The following is a 12,904-nucleotide window of genomic DNA, read 5'->3' on the forward strand; positions in this document are numbered from 1 at the left end:
GAGACCAAAGCATGAAAGGGGAGTTTGGTTTGTTTGCTCAAAAATCCAACACTGAAGAACAGGAGAACTTCCAATGACTTTCAAATGACAGAAAAGAAGGGCAGCATCTTTTTATTTCTATCAACACACTTTGAAGGCTGCTCCATTTGAGCTGTTATATCTGCCACCAGTAGATGACAAAATTGTACTGAATTAGAAAGGGAGAAGTTTACCGTGGATTAGCATGGGGGTTTCAAACTCGTCCAGCCCTGCAGGCTGAATGAGTGTCACTGGGCCAGTCTGCGAACTGGACCACACTGACACCGTCTCTGTGCATGTTGCCCCCAGGGCATTTGCTATCCAAAACACGTGGGCTAGACCCAGCAGTGCAGGCAGCTCAATGGGGTCAGTTCAGGGCACTGTATACAGCCCATGCCCTGGAGTCCTCATGCTGCCAGGTCCTGCCCATGTGCCATGAGGAGTACACACCATGCACTGGCCCCAAGGGCCACCTGGCCCCAGTGTTGGCTGTGCATTACAGGCTGTACATGGCTGGCCCCAGTGCTGCATATGGCATAGATCTGGGGTGCAGCCTGCATGCAGCCCCATGCCAGTCCCCCCCCATACTGTGCGCAGTGCATGTGCTCAGTCAGGCCCTGTGTAGCATGCACTGGCCTCAAGGTTCACTAAGCATGCAGCCTGGACCTAACACTGCATGTGCCATAGGGGATCCAAGGCGCAGGCTGCATTGCAGCATTCTGTGCTGGTCCTCTGTGCTGGATGCAGCACACATGGCACTGGGTTCAGCCTGGGAAGCACATGCAGTGCATGGGGCAGTGGCCAGCATATGGGGTCCAGTTCCCATAGGCCAGATAAGGTCAGCAGGCCATATTGTTTGACACTTCTGGATTAGTTTATCTACAATAAACTGTTCCACGTGCCCACTGTAACTCTAATTATTATGAGAACTTGCAGCAATATAACAATTGCTTTATTCATGAGTCAACTACCCAAGTTTAGCTTCCACTTATGGGAGAGTGGACACATGATTACCATAGTTCTGCTGATATGTGGCGAGCCCTTTCCCCCATTCCCAGTCTTTCAACAAGGGATAATGTGTTAATTTGCCCATATCAGCAAATGGGTCTCCAAGACCTCAAGATGAGAAAGGCAGACTTCACTTAAAAAAAAACAAAAAAAAAACCAAACAATCATACTGTTACTACTACTAACTTTATATAGGCAATTCAGATTTAACCTGATTTGGGGGAACTGACACCTAGCACTTAACTGTCTGAACATGGTGATCTGTCTAATCTGTCTGCCTCCTGCAACAGTGACAGGATTAAGTCAATTAACTACTGATTATTCAAAAAGGCACCTCCAGCCAGACTCCAAAAGGAAAGAAAACAAACAAACAAACAAAGATATGGATGACTGATGACCTAGAAAATGCTATTTTCTGGGTCTTTTCAAATGGAATGGAGGAAGCTTCATGTTTTATATGCCAACATTTGACTCAAATAATCAAATCAGAATGCTAAATTTTGAACTAGAAAGAGTGCAAGATTCATATTAGAGCTTTTCTATTTTCTGCAACTGAGCTTAAAAGTAAGAAAGCAGTTGGAAAAACAGACATGTTTTCTAGCACAAAGAAAAAGCAGACATTTGTAAATCCCAGCTCCAATTCCCTACCGATTTCTGATTGAGTTCATCACTAAGCAGCTCATATTCTTTTGCTTTGTCTTCTACTTCCTGAGATTTCTGATCATAATTGACAGCAAGTTCTTCAAGGGCTTGTAGCACTTCTTTCACTTCCTCTTTAGAGGCATCATTTTCAGCCTGGAGACGATTCAACTCAGCTTGCATATTATCTTGGTCCCGTCTGGTAGATGCAAGAAGCTATGACATTGATAAAAATTTAAACACAGATCACTGCTTCAACAAAATTGAGAGAACTGCAAGTGAGACTCCAAACTTACCAAAAGAAGTTTCTTTTAGAAAATAAACCTAGACTTAGGATTTGCACTTTATCTGCACTGTTTAAATAGCAGTCATTGTATTCAAGTATAAACAGGATTCTAACCAACAGGTGTTTAAACTATTTGTCAGTAACAAGGACAAGACTCCTAGCTGTATTTTTATATCCAATATCACTGAAGAAACAAGGTATTTTATTTAACTGTTACAAAAAGATTTGATGAACAAGCAGCTGAAGTTCACAACAGGTATTTCCAATTACTTCTTTTTTTAAACAAAGCTTCTAAACCATTAGCGCTATTTGCATTTTTCAAAAGTGACTTCACTGGGTCCTAGAACTTCATCCCCAAGTATTTTAATATTTTAGTTGCTAAGTGGGTATGCCCAAGGAAAATGGAGTTTTTTTCAAAATAATACTGAAGCGCTCAACCATTTTCTAAGCACATGGTCAACGGCATCTTACACAGAGACATGCATAAAAGGAAACAAATCAATTTTATTCTCTAGGAGAGCTGGACAAGGTTGCCAATATGCTCTTCTCTCTGCTGTCTGAATATAAAATTAAGGAATAATTTAGTAATTGAATGAGGTAAGATTGCAAAACATACTGCAAAAAGCTTTTGCATGCAGACAGCAATATTAATCTATATTTATCCTACTTACAAATCTGTCAAAATGAAGATATTAGAAAAGCTTTCATTTCTATAACAAATTTACTCTGTCAGAACTGAATGGAGAAGTACGTTACTTCATAAAAGGAGACCTTTTCTGCAATACTTTAGACTGAGCATTCTAGCAAGCTTAGATCATGCAGGTGTCCCCTCTCCTTAGGTACCATAAACTTAATGCACTGGAAGACTGAAAAAAAACTAATCGAAATAAGAGTGCTTAAGATCAAACGAACAAACTAAACATTTATTATACCATCCTGTGCTCCTTTAGGAAAAGGAAGGCATGTCAAGTGGGGAGCACTGAGAAATTGAGAAGTTAGCTTTTGACTATAAACAGTAAAAAGGCCTGTGATACAATAAGCAGCAAAATTTGCTCATAGAAACATCATCCTGAGAAGTAAATTATGTTTAACATCCCTAAATTTTAGTACCAAATAAAAAGTCCAACATGAAGATATGCAGTAACGAAATTTACCTCTTCCTGATCCAACATTTGTGTCTTCAGCTTCTCTACTAACTGGCTCTGCTGATTAATTTCTTCATCCTGTAGTTCAAAATCACAGTCCAGTCAACACATGTTGAATTGAACATCATACAGAATTTCAAAAGTATGTTAGGAATCAGTTATTTAAAGTTTCCTGTTCAGTAACAATCAAATAAAGAATCAGTGATCCAACTAATCAATTGTGCATGTGATTTTTCATGTTAGGCTTCTAGCTTTGTGTGTTTGTAGAACATTACACAGGACCCAAAAGAAAAATCCTGTTTTGATGTACCGTGTTTGGAATTTGAAGAGCTTGGGGGGGGGGGGAATCATCTTCCTCAACTCCCAACTACACTATTTGGGATAGAAATTATTTTTTCCAAGACAGTTTTAGTACTGTTGTTTAAAGTTAAATCAAACGGCATATTTAAATTGTAAGTATGTGTGCGTGCGCATGCACACATTCAAAGTTATACAAAATATGTATATCATTTACCTTCTCCCAGAGAGATTATTCAAAGCATCAATTTAATTTTGTTGATACACTTTACTTATTCCACCCCCCCGCACATAATACAGTACTGACTCCAAAGCAAATAGGAACATTTTAATTCCTGGAAGAATATTCAACACTCTACTAAATTCCCTCTACTTTCCTTATATTGGCATTTTTGTTGTTGTTGTTGTTTTAACTTACTCCCCAGGCTGTACTCTGTTTTATTGTTTTGTTCATTCATGCAACCCTAAGTCCCTGCTGAAATTGCCAAGAACAGCAATTAGTCTCAAATGAAACAGTGCTTTCTTGTGTCCAGTCCCTGTGGATTAGAAAGCAAGACCAGACAGTACATGGATTGAAAGTACCCATCATCTTAAATGATAGTATAGTACCAGTACTACCAGATTTGTAAAATTGAAATACCAAATTGGAACCTCAAAATCATACTTAAATAAAAAAAACCCAAAAAACTACACCATGGTAACTTTAAGGATGTTTGCATCCTTAATATGCAATCATATTGCCAAAAAGGTATGAAATATTTATATAATTCCATTCATTGCAACCTCCTTGAACTTTGATATCTCAGCTAAATTCTGCTGCACAATCATTCTCTATTGCTACACACTGGTTGCCAGAAGAACAATCATGTGCATGTAACACTTCTCTGAATTATTACACACAGATGTGACAATACGAAGAAAACTGAAGGTCATCTGAACATAGAGAATTGATTAAATATGAAAAAAAGCTCTCAAATACAAGCGCTCTTTGGATTTTTCTGGATTGTTGTACACTCTGGCCACAGATCATTTGTACAGGGGTCAAGCTTACTGTACAAATGCAGTCAGCATGATGCGTCAACAATGGTCCCTACTGACAAGTGAAGAATAGTCAGAATTAAGTATTAATGCCCCATGTTTTCAAACGGGTCTTAGATTTTAAAAGAATGACATACCTTATCATCAAGTTGTTTATACAGTTTAGCAATTTCTTCCTCACACTTTCTTCTCTCAGCATCAGTAAAACTGCCAGTCACTCCAATTGTGGCAGCTGGTTTATCATTAGTGATAGTAATATCTTTATCCACTGCAAAAGCTTCCAAGTTGGCTTTTTCTTTGTCAAACTGCTCATCAACTGGTACAGTCTCCCCTTAAATAAAAAAGTATAAGTATACTTTGTTATCAGATCACTTATGGAACTCTTTCACAGAATAAAATAATGCTGAAAAATATTAGATGCTGTATTTTCTGCATATAACCAGCACCAAACCAACTCGTGGAACAAACAGAAATATGTGCGAAATAGGGCTGCCCATGGGTCTGGAAACTGTGGCAGAGGAGTGGTGGCACAACTAACTGTCATGGCTCTGGGAGCCACAGCAATTCATGCTGCCACTGCTCCGCCACCACCATATTTCCAGACCCCTGGGGAATCCCCCAGCGAGATAACATGGCCCAGTGCACAGAACCAAGCCCACTGCACCGGCAAGAGGGAGGGTTGGCATATCTATGGGCATGGAAGCAGGCTCAGGAACAGGCTTGGCTTCCTAGCTGCTTACTATTCAGATACTTGGATACCCTACCCAAGATGAGATCCTGTTCTTTGAAAAAGGTAGCATAAAAGGGAAAGGAGGTGCATGCAAGAAGATACAGTATTTTCCAGTTATGGCAGATACGTTGTTTAAACATTTTTGAAGTATTTCATAGATTTAAGGCAAAAAGAGACCATTACGTTATCCAGCTTAACCACCTGTCTCTGTCACCAACTTTCATTTAGTTATCCTGCTTTGAGCCTAATAACTTTCTGGAAGATATGCTTCAAATGAAAGGTATTCAGCTCTGAAAATCATCAAGAGACTGAGAATCTATTAATTCCCTTGATAATCTACTCCAACAGTCACCACTGCTATTAAAATTGTGCCTATTTCTTCTTTCAGTTTGTCTGGTTTCAGCCAAATAGCTTTCAGCAATTGTTGACAACACCTAATCTCTTAAAATTCTTAGATAACACCAACCCTCTTGGAACTTCACTATAAAAACCTCTTTTTTCAGGTTGCTGTCTTCCAAGATACAATTCTCTGTTCTGTATTTATGGCCTATGTTTCTAAATGAATACAACTTAGTGGTATTTTGTTAGAACACGCCCAACTCTTAAGGAATTCCAGACTGCTCTTATGATTGCCACCATCCTCATAAATTACAATGCCACAGAGGTTGATGTAAATAATCAGAAGCAGTTTTATATTTAGTTCAAGATTCCTAGTATCAATCCCTACAATTTTCTACCAACTACTACTGAGATATGTCTATTGGTTCTTAATCTGTTTAACTACCAATAATCAGAACCTTAAGTAGTGCTTATCAGGCACTCCAGGAGCTACTGAAGTGAAAAAAAAGCAATTAACCGAATTTTCATGTACTACTAACTTACCTGTAAGAAATCGGTTCCACATTAAAACTGGCTACACTATTTTATGGTAGTAGTTAAAATGAACCAGAAGAGCAAAATGACTAAAGTTTTTAAGGCTGAAGCTTTTTATCTAGTTTAGGCACCTACAACTAAATAAGACACCTAAAACCTTGGGAAACAATGTAAAATTTTTTGCTATATTAGACTTGAAAAAAAAAAAAAAAAAATTAAATCCCATTTTTGCATAACAAAAGCCACAAACAAGCTCCTCACCATTGCGCCATCTGTTGAGCTCATTTTCAAGCCACTGTATGGTGTTACGTAGGGTCTTGTTTCTCTCTTTTTCTCTTTCATACTTCTTTTTCCATTGTTCTGCAGTCAGTTCCACATTGACACAGACTGTGTTCTTAATGGTCTTGGCTCTGGAAAGAAGGATTTATTAGTGAGCCATCCTGGACCAGTCAGATATAACGATACTATTTTACCTGCACATCGGACAAGCAATTGATTAAATACATCGTGCATCAGCAATACTGCATTTGAATGTTCATACTCACAATATGCATTAGTTATTTGAGATTTTATGTAAGACAATTAGGGAGTATAACGAAGTCATTCAATACTAAGTCCACACTGCCCTCATTTTCTTCTACCATCAACATACATTCAGGATGCAGACTAGTTAGCAGAAATAATGCTAATACCAGATATTTACAAAATTGAAATCCATGTGTAATGCACAAATTATTCTAAAGCTGGTTTTTTTGTTGTGTTTTTTTGTTGGTGTTTTTTTTTTGTCTTTTAGACAGAATGAGGGGTTTAAGCTAAGAAATGTCTTAAAAAAAATTTTTTTTTTTTAAATAAAAGGAGAGGATGTGTACCCTGGCAAACTACCTGAAACTCACCAATTCTCTCATGTCATCTAAAATATATTCCACATTCTCCATTCCAAGATTAGCTGTTGTTATAAAACCCTGAACTCCAGTAACGTTAGTTTCTTATGCCCCTATACCATCACCCTACTCTTCAAAACTGATATGCAATGCATGTAAACTTTTGCTGGATTTAAACTTAAGTTATAACCTAAAAAGAAGTGTTACTACAAGGATCTACCAGCTATGCACCAATAGAGATTTTTGGGGCCAATACCAATAGCCAATTTAAAAAAAAAAAAAAAAAAAAAGCATAAATCGGCCAATACCAATCCGATTTCTAATACGCAGCCCTGCAGCTTGAAGAGCAACGTCCGGCTGGTAAGTCTGTTGTGGTGGAAGGGGAGAAGGAAGGGAAGAGGTACAGGGGAGCAGATCAAAGCCCCTGCGGTGAGAGAGGGCGTGGGACTGGGGCAGGGCTGCTCAGCCGGGGTGGGGCAGCATGCGCTCCCCGATCTGTGCAGGGCAGGCAGCGCTGGGAGAAGGGCTACAGGGAGGGCTGCAGCCACCCCAAAATTTATTGTAGTGCCCCCAACCCGCCTCCCAAAGTTGCCACCGCCTGCCCTGAGCGCAGCCCACCCCAGCCCTCCCCAGGAAAAGCCTGGCGCAGCCCCAGCCCACAGATGCAGCCCACACTGTGAGCATATCCGGGGGCACATGTCCCACTCCCGTGCCCTCCCAGGGTATGTGCAGTGGCAGGAGCTGCTCCCCCTCCCCAAGCTCCCTGGACGAGCCTCGGCTCTGTCCAACGCCTTGCCCCAGCTGGGCAGTGCATACCCCAGCCCCACTCCCTCCCTCACCATGGGGGCTTGATCTGCCCCGCCCCCCCACGCCCCTTCCCTTACCCTTCCACCCTCCCTTTCCACCACAGACTTATCAGCTGCACAAAGCTCTCCATGCTGCCGGGCTGTGCTCCTCACCATCTACAAGCTGTGCTGTGGCTGTGCATATGCAAAGGCCATTTAATCGGCCACATCAGGCCAATTTCTGATACAGTCAATTTTCTTTATATTGGTGCTGGACTAATGTATTAGTGCACTTCGATGATCTACCATATTTACTCAAATCCAAGATGAATTGTCTCCTCCTCCCCCCACCCCCAATTCGTGTGTGTGCGTTGGGCGGGGAAGGGAGTTCTTTGCTTTAGGTTTAAGTACAAGGTAGGGGACAGGGGTTTGCAACTGCAGCCTCTGCCCCTCCCCTGCTTATCTTCCTGTCACAGCTCTGGCAGCCCAGGGCAAAGAACACATGCTACCTCTGGCCCTTGCCCGGCTATGCAGCAGCAACAACAGTGACAGTTCTGGTCTCAGCTCTAGGGCTGAAGCAATTGCCCCTGCAACCACTGCTGCATGGCCAGGCAGGGCCATCAGCTGGTTGCATATGCTCTGTGCTCCCCACCATGGGCCATGCAACAAGAAGGTATACGGCAGCAATGGAGTGGAGGGATTGTACACTGGGGGAGGCAGGGGGAATAAGAAAGAAGGGCAGGCAAATAGATAGGTGCCAGGGGATGAAGGTACCATGGGGAGGGGCAGGAAGGTCAGGCCATTTGACTCCCCTGCCACCTGTCCCCATCTGGTCTGTTCATCCCCCTCATCTCTTGCCACTGATTACACCACTGCAGTTTTTGTTTTGGTTTGGCTTGTTTGTTTGTTTGTTTGTTTGGGGGGGGGGGGAAGAAGTGACAAATAACTTTAAGAAAGCACCTTCCAAAATCAGATTCTATACATGGAAAAGAGTTAAACATATTTATAAAATTTCCGTGTCTAGGATAAATTTGAAGCCACCTTGGATTCAGGAAAAATATGGTAACTGTATTTATAAATGTTTTTACTTAGGAGACCATTAGATTTCACATGGTATCACAGAAAAGAATGTAAAAGCTCTCAGGAGGGTTTATGAGAATTATTTTTGCTATCAAGTAACTGAAGAACACCTAAAGTGAAACTTATGCAGAACTCAAGTGACCAGTCAGAAAAAGTGATCCAAATCAATCCTACACTAGAAGCCACATCAGCAGCAAACTAGGTTCTTCCATTTTAGTCTGAAAAGACCCCTAATGCACCCAGATTTAGATGTTTGAGCATCAGAAGTGATTCAGTTAAAGCAACTAGATACCACTTATACTCTACTGCAATCCAGACTGGAGCTGGGAGTTGTCAGAGGTCTGCTTAAGGCAGAGATTTTTTTTTATAGGGGTGCCATGGTGCATGCCCTACCGTTGCATTCAGGTAAGAGTGCCCCGTATGCCTGGTGGGCCACAAGACCGAAAAGGGCTGCAGTACATGCACACTCTCCTGCCTCATTAGGATTCTTTGAGAAGCCTGAAGGAGGCTGGAAAGCCTGCTTGTACTGCAGCCCTTCCTAGTCCAGTCTCCCCACACACTTCCTCACCTGCCCTGTGCACCTACTTTCAGGAGATGCTGTGCAGGGTTGGACTAGGAAATGCTGCAGCATGAGGTGGCCCTCTGCTTTAGGTCTATCAGAGATACCTAATGGAGGCCAGAGAGAACATATGTCACTGCTCCATGAATTTTGTGCATAGCCCACCCAGGAAGAGCTGTGCTACCTGGCAGTGGCTGAACTCAGCTGAAAACCTCTGAAGTAAACTGAGACAACAAAATAGCAGTTCTCAACCAGGGCTGCTGCAAAATTCAAGAGAGCTGGGGAAGGATACCCTGACTAAAAGGGTTAAGAATGACTAGCCTAAGGCTCTGGGCAAACATATATTATAACCACTTTAAAAAAAAAAAAAAAAGGAGGAGGAAGCTGCTGCTCAACAATAGGCCAGCTTTTACGTTGCTGTTGCATCTGCAGTCTCCCACAGTTGATACACAAGTTAAATAAGTCCCTGTAACTAACCCAAAAGGTTTTACTGCACTTGCATACAGGCATAACAGTTACAGCACAACAGCTTATAGTGGTATCATTTGATACTGATACAATTTACATCACTCTCCTGGGAAGTTCAGTACCAAGTCATCACCTAAACTCTGTAGAGGAGCAAGAGTTCAACCACAGCCCTGCGGATACCATTTCCTACTGATATCTATAAGTACTTTCCTAATTAATGTACCAGTACTCTGGAGGTACTTAATGCTTTCCAGTGCCTGTATTAGAATTAGGGGTGTGCGAAGAGGGCCATGTTCAATTTGGATTTGGCACAATTCAGGGGACAGTGATTCAATTAGTTGATTCGGATTACTGTCCCGATTCAGATTCAGCCGAATCAAAGATTTGGCCACAAACACAGCTTTAAGTGTTTTTTCTACATACCTTGAGGTACCAGGCACGGCTCATGAAAGCTGAGATGGTGGGACGGCTGGAGCATCTCACTGGAGCATGCCCCCCCCCCCGCATGATTGGTGGTGAACCCGGAAATGGACTGGAAATGCTTCTGGTCCACTTCCAGGTCTACCACCAAGCGCGCGGTGGACCCCCTCCCCCAGCTCGGCAATTGGCTGCGGGGGTCCCCAGGTGCCCCCCAGACACAGGAGGCACCAGTTGCTGAGCTGGGGGGTGGGGGTCCCCCCCACGTGCCCTGCAGCAGACCCAGAAGTGGACTAGAAGTGTTTCTGGTCCACTTCCAGGTCCGCTACCAAGCATGCCGAGGACACCCCCCCCGCCCACGCTCCCATCGGATGATCCATTCACCCCACCATCTCAGCATTCATGAGTTGCCTGGTACCTTGAGGTATGTAGAAAAAATATATATAAAGTTGTGTTTATGTCCAAATTGTCGAATCTCTCCGAAATCGATTCAGAGAGATGAAAGGGTCTCCTGATTCAAATCAGATTTGCAGATTCGGCCACCAAATCAAGTCAGCGACTGAAGTATCGCACAGCCCTAGTTTGAATCCTGACCTGATCTATTGATTTCAAAGTGGCAAAGTAACCACCCGACTTCAGCAACAAGAACCTGGGAGGATACACATACAAACTACTGGAGACAAGTTCTGAGTCCCTTCAGTAACAGTACAGAAGAGGGAAAATTTCCTGTCCCCCAGCCACAGAACCCAAGTATTAAAGGAAGGATGAAGCTGGGGAAATAAAGTTTAATTTTAATAGGATAAATTGTTTTCCTAATAGCATTGTTCCAGCTTAGTTTTTAAGAAGGCTTACAAAGGAGACAAAAGAGATTAAGTTAAAAAAACCTCATCAGTGCATGATATATTGCAGCAGTCATCATGTTCTTCACCTAGTTCTTAGACCAAGAAAAATGTTCTGGTAAGTTTTAGAATTAACCCATTTACTTTCCATATTAAATTATTCTCCTAGAAACTTTATCCGTTAAATTAAATTTTCCCAGGCAGAGAGGCATGCTACAGCAGAACAATGACTATTTGAAGTAGATCAGATTAAGTAAAGAAATGTGCAGAACATTTCAGTGTACAGAATGATAAGAATTCAGTTAGAAAACGGAGTACTACAAATCAGACACCTAAGTAGCAGGACAGAAAAACAGATACATGACAAAAATAGCTAAATTCTTAAGAGTTCATAACAAAGAGCCTAACCCCTTTACTTTCTGGAAGAAATGTTTCATTAACCTAGAATGAAATTGAGTTTCTAGTTGCAATTGAGTGTTTCTACTCTAACCAGACTGTCAGCTGAACAAAACAGGCCCTACCAAGATTTTAAGAACTTGCACAGAAGAGAATTGTGTGTACAGTAAAGGAATGAGTGAGTAGCGCAGAGCTGCTTTTAGTTTGTTTCACTTTTCTCTTAGCTTCTTCCCCAGGGCCTATACAGAGCCTTTTCCAGTAATTGCAACAACAAGCTAAAAGTAAAACTCAAGACGCAGATAAAGCAGGACTCCAATGTTTTCGTTACTTTCTCCTGTTACATTTTATAAAGATCTTTTCTTCCTCCCCTGTCAAGTTCTCTACTGAATTGCTCTTAATGTCATCCATTGTTATTTTCTATATATGCACTCATACTTATCTATAAATAATATATTCCCAATTGATAAAGACTGATCCAAAAATGGCATAAGGGAGATGCTTAGATGAGCAGTCAAAGACACATGGTTTCCAGCAGGTAGGAACAAAATTCAGGGTATAGTCCCTAGATCTTATTTCAACTGTTTACAGTGTAGGAACAGCTTTTTAGTGGGGTTACTACTCCTTTACTCCATCTTCATTTGAGACTTCCTCAACCAAGAACTCCATTACCAAGTTCTACTTCTACTCAGTACTTTCACAAACTGCTGCAAAGCAAGATCCCTCCGATTCTCTGAAGCTCAGTAGCAAAGTAGAAAACTCTCTCACACTGGTCATTTTTCACTCTACAGCAGCAACTTAAGATGCCAAACACAACATTATTGCTATCAGATAAAAATGCTTAGTTTAAAAATAGAAATCTAGAAACTGCTGAAGCAGGTAGACCAATACCACCACACTCACACTTGCTAGAGTTGAAAACTCCTACTTGTTAGAGCAAATAGATACTGACAGTGTAGACATTATTATGTGAGTAATTAAATGGTTAGCAATACAAGTTTAAATGTTTACAGTAACTGATAAATTCACAAATGGTTACAGCTCCTAAATTGCACGTTACTCTGGCTTAGCATAGGTTTCCCCCCCTTATATTCTCCACTTGAAAAGCTAGGAATGAAATATTAACATGTAAATTGCATGTACAATCAGTAGCAGCCTTTAAAATCTCAAACTACTTGCTAAGATCAGACAGACATGGTAACTGAACGTTTCTTTCAGCATCTTAACTTCCAATAATTAGTCATTAAGATGGACAGAGGGATGAATAAAAGATGTAAAACCAAAGTGTAAACAGGCCCTCAGTGGGTGCATCTACATGTGCACTTACTCCCCAAACAATAAAATGTGGTCCAGTTCGTGCCAGTCAGCTACCCCAAGCACACTATTTACATGTGCGCCTGAGACAGCAGCAATTCGAGATGGGGCGCAGCAGCCTCAGGTGGCCGGGG

General features: G+C 41.6%; 1 protein-coding gene across 2 annotated transcripts in view; it reads right to left on the reverse strand.

The window, feature by feature from the left end:
* Window positions 1–12,904, reverse strand: part of KIF5B (kinesin family member 5B) — a 52,443-nt gene that overhangs the window by 19,230 nt on the left and 20,309 nt on the right. For both annotated transcript variants that reach the window (XR_003094936.1, XM_006027291.1), the window contains exons 11-14: window positions 6,296–6,444; window positions 4,569–4,762; window positions 3,106–3,174; window positions 1,675–1,881 (exon numbers count right to left, since the gene is read on the reverse strand). Coding sequence is in view for 1 of the 2 variants with exons in the window: in XM_006027291.1 (XP_006027353.1) it covers window positions 1,675–1,881; window positions 3,106–3,174; window positions 4,569–4,762; window positions 6,296–6,444 (619 nt within the window). In the remaining variant the exon portion in view is untranslated. The remainder of the gene's footprint in view (window positions 1–1,674; window positions 1,882–3,105; window positions 3,175–4,568; window positions 4,763–6,295; window positions 6,445–12,904) is intronic.

This window comes from Alligator sinensis, unplaced genomic scaffold (assembly GCF_000455745.1).
Source record: "Alligator sinensis unplaced genomic scaffold, ASM45574v1 scaffold309_2, whole genome shotgun sequence".
In the NCBI taxonomy this organism is placed as follows: Eukaryota; Metazoa; Chordata; order Crocodylia; family Alligatoridae; genus Alligator; species Alligator sinensis.